Source organism: Mycetomoellerius zeteki, unplaced genomic scaffold (assembly GCF_001594055.1).
Source record: "Mycetomoellerius zeteki isolate Tzet28-1 unplaced genomic scaffold, Tzet1.0 scaffold111, whole genome shotgun sequence".
Taxonomy (NCBI): domain Eukaryota; kingdom Metazoa; phylum Arthropoda; class Insecta; order Hymenoptera; family Formicidae; genus Mycetomoellerius; species Mycetomoellerius zeteki.
In genome coordinates, this window is record NW_017256029.1 from 368179 (window position 1) to 370650 (window position 2472).

A 2472-nucleotide genomic window follows, 5' to 3' on the forward strand; every position below is an offset into this window, starting at 1 on the left:
GGACCGGAAAAAGCGTTTTTACATTTTCCATTATAGTTTAACACAAGTGAGAGATACATCGAAATAATCTAAAGCAAAAACGAAGGGAATTAAATGATCTTTCCAACAGCACCTTCGATTTTACGATCGGTCTTTATTTATGCCTTCTAGAGAGCAAAAACTGCAAATAGGTCCGATTTAGACCACTTTCCCCTAGACATAATTTCTTAATTCCTTAAATCGTCGCATATATTCAAGTTTCGAAGAAGTATCGTAAATAAATGATATTTGCACATTCTCCTGTTTCTCTTGTTTTGTTTTGATTTCTCGAAGGTCACTTCCTGTCAAGCATATGATTTTACTCAAGGTTTTACTATAACAGCAAAATTAAAAAATTTTTGTAATTATGTATTATCTAAATTTATATAACATTTTTTTCTCGGAATTGTCTTCTAAACAATTTGTTCGTTCTCATACGCGTTCTTAATTACTTTGTATATTAACACAAACATACAAAAATCGTAAAAAAAATTAAAAAAAAAAATACTTTTTTCAATTTAAAAAAACGTAATTAACAAATATACAAAACAAAAAATAATAAAACATGTTTGCATAAAACATATTTGCAATTGAAAGGGTTAAGAAGAAAAGAATTTTATTTTGAAAGAACAGCTAAACTCTTTTTAATTTCATTTTATGATATATTTAATATTTTAAATCTAATTAAGTGCAAAGTATACTGTGTGTGTATAAGTGTAATATTATATATACATATATCTATAATGTATATAAAATACTCCGAAATAAATTTGTCCATAAATTCTTGATGACCCAAACAATTATACAAAGTGTACAAAAAAACCATTTAGCATTTATATGGCACAGATATTTCCATACATATTTCATAATAAAAGACCTCTCTCTTTCTCTCTCTCTCTCAGTGGCAATCAGGTATATCAGTGTAATCACTAAGTAACATGTAGATTACTAATCGCTGATTAATGACAACTGACTGATTGCTGATGAAATCTTCTGTTATGAAATATGTATTGAAATTAAATGAGAACTTCAAAACGTGTGGTTTAAACATTGAGGTAAACATCGCATGCGATACGTAAAAACCAATCAATAAATCATTCGATGCTAATATACAAAAATGTTTATCTTAGAAACGGTTGAGCTTTCAACCTATGTTCACGAAGGCTTTTTTTATTGTGGTAGATACAACATGGTGTGTACTATCTACCACAAATGCTGAATAGTTTTTTTAAGACCGGAATCAGATCAGACTATGCATTGAAGATTGAGATTGAAGATTGAAATTTGATCAATGAGGACAAAGGAATTTTAACCCTTATTGTTTTGATTGGTCACAAATTTCAATCGTTCAATCTTCAATCTCAATCTTCAATGCATAGTCTGATTTCGGCCTAACATCCTGTATATCCAAATAAAATAAGAAAACTTTAATATAAATTTTAAAAATTTAACTAATACTTATAATTAACTAATACTTATAATTAACTAATACCTATAATTTAACTAATACTTATAATTAACTATGTATAATTTATTTGGAGTTATCTTTGAGTATTATTATTTTTGTAGTACATCTACATGAACGTATTTAAGAAATATAATTGTAAATTTTTTCAGTATTCTTTCCTAATAAGCTTTGTGTACTAAAATACATTCCTGAAAATAAGTAAATTATATTTAATGCCTTTAAACTATTCGGTTCGAAAATTAAAATATAAAATTCTGCAAAATTTTTAGTTCAGTCTTATAATATCGATTACTTAACATATCAACAAACATCATTATCTTTGATAAAAAAAATAAATTCATAAATTACCTACTAATAAAAGGGTATCTAAATTAATATGATACTACTATACAGAGTCAATCAGATAACACAAAGTATTTCGCTTCGAAACAAGATTATAGAAACATAACAGTACATAACAGTCAGCGTACACACATGCAATACGCCACGCATGTACACATTCACACATGCACAAAGCATATGTAAGGATATGACCGACCAATGTAACATAATCGATCTCGATAGGAAGACGCGAAAGTCGAGAACAATCATTTTCAACGAGAACAAGGACAAGGCGAGTATCGTATGGCGAAAAAGGAAAAAAGCGACCGAGAACTAAATGCGAGGACGTAACATTTGGCAGTAATCGTGACGATGGCTTACCGCTAATGCGTCTCATGGCGGCTCACGACGAGGCTCGCGCTCAAGATCCTTCGAGCTGTATACTGCGCCGTCGTAACACGAACGATAGATCCTCGCGCGCAACGTAAACAACATACCACGCGGATTGGGCTCCGATGTATCATCTACACCGTACACACGTCGTTCCCGTAGCGCGTCGAGGCGCTCGCGCCATTGCTCACGCGAATACCACTCTTCAGTGACCCCAGCCGAAATCGTCAGAAGCGTATATCAACGTTCCAACATTTCCAACGGTTTACACGACG

General features: G+C 31.5%; 1 protein-coding gene across 1 annotated transcript in view; it reads right to left on the bottom strand.

Moving 5' to 3' along the window:
* ckn (CRK like proto-oncogene, adaptor protein) overlaps positions 1-2466 on the bottom strand; it is a 20308-nt gene extending 17842 nt beyond the window's left edge. The window contains 1 exon segment of the mRNA XM_018454012.1: positions 2189-2466. Coding sequence (XP_018309514.1) covers positions 2189-2204 — 16 coding nt within the window. The 5' untranslated portion in view covers positions 2205-2466.
* Positions 2467-2472: the final 6 nt, after the last annotated feature.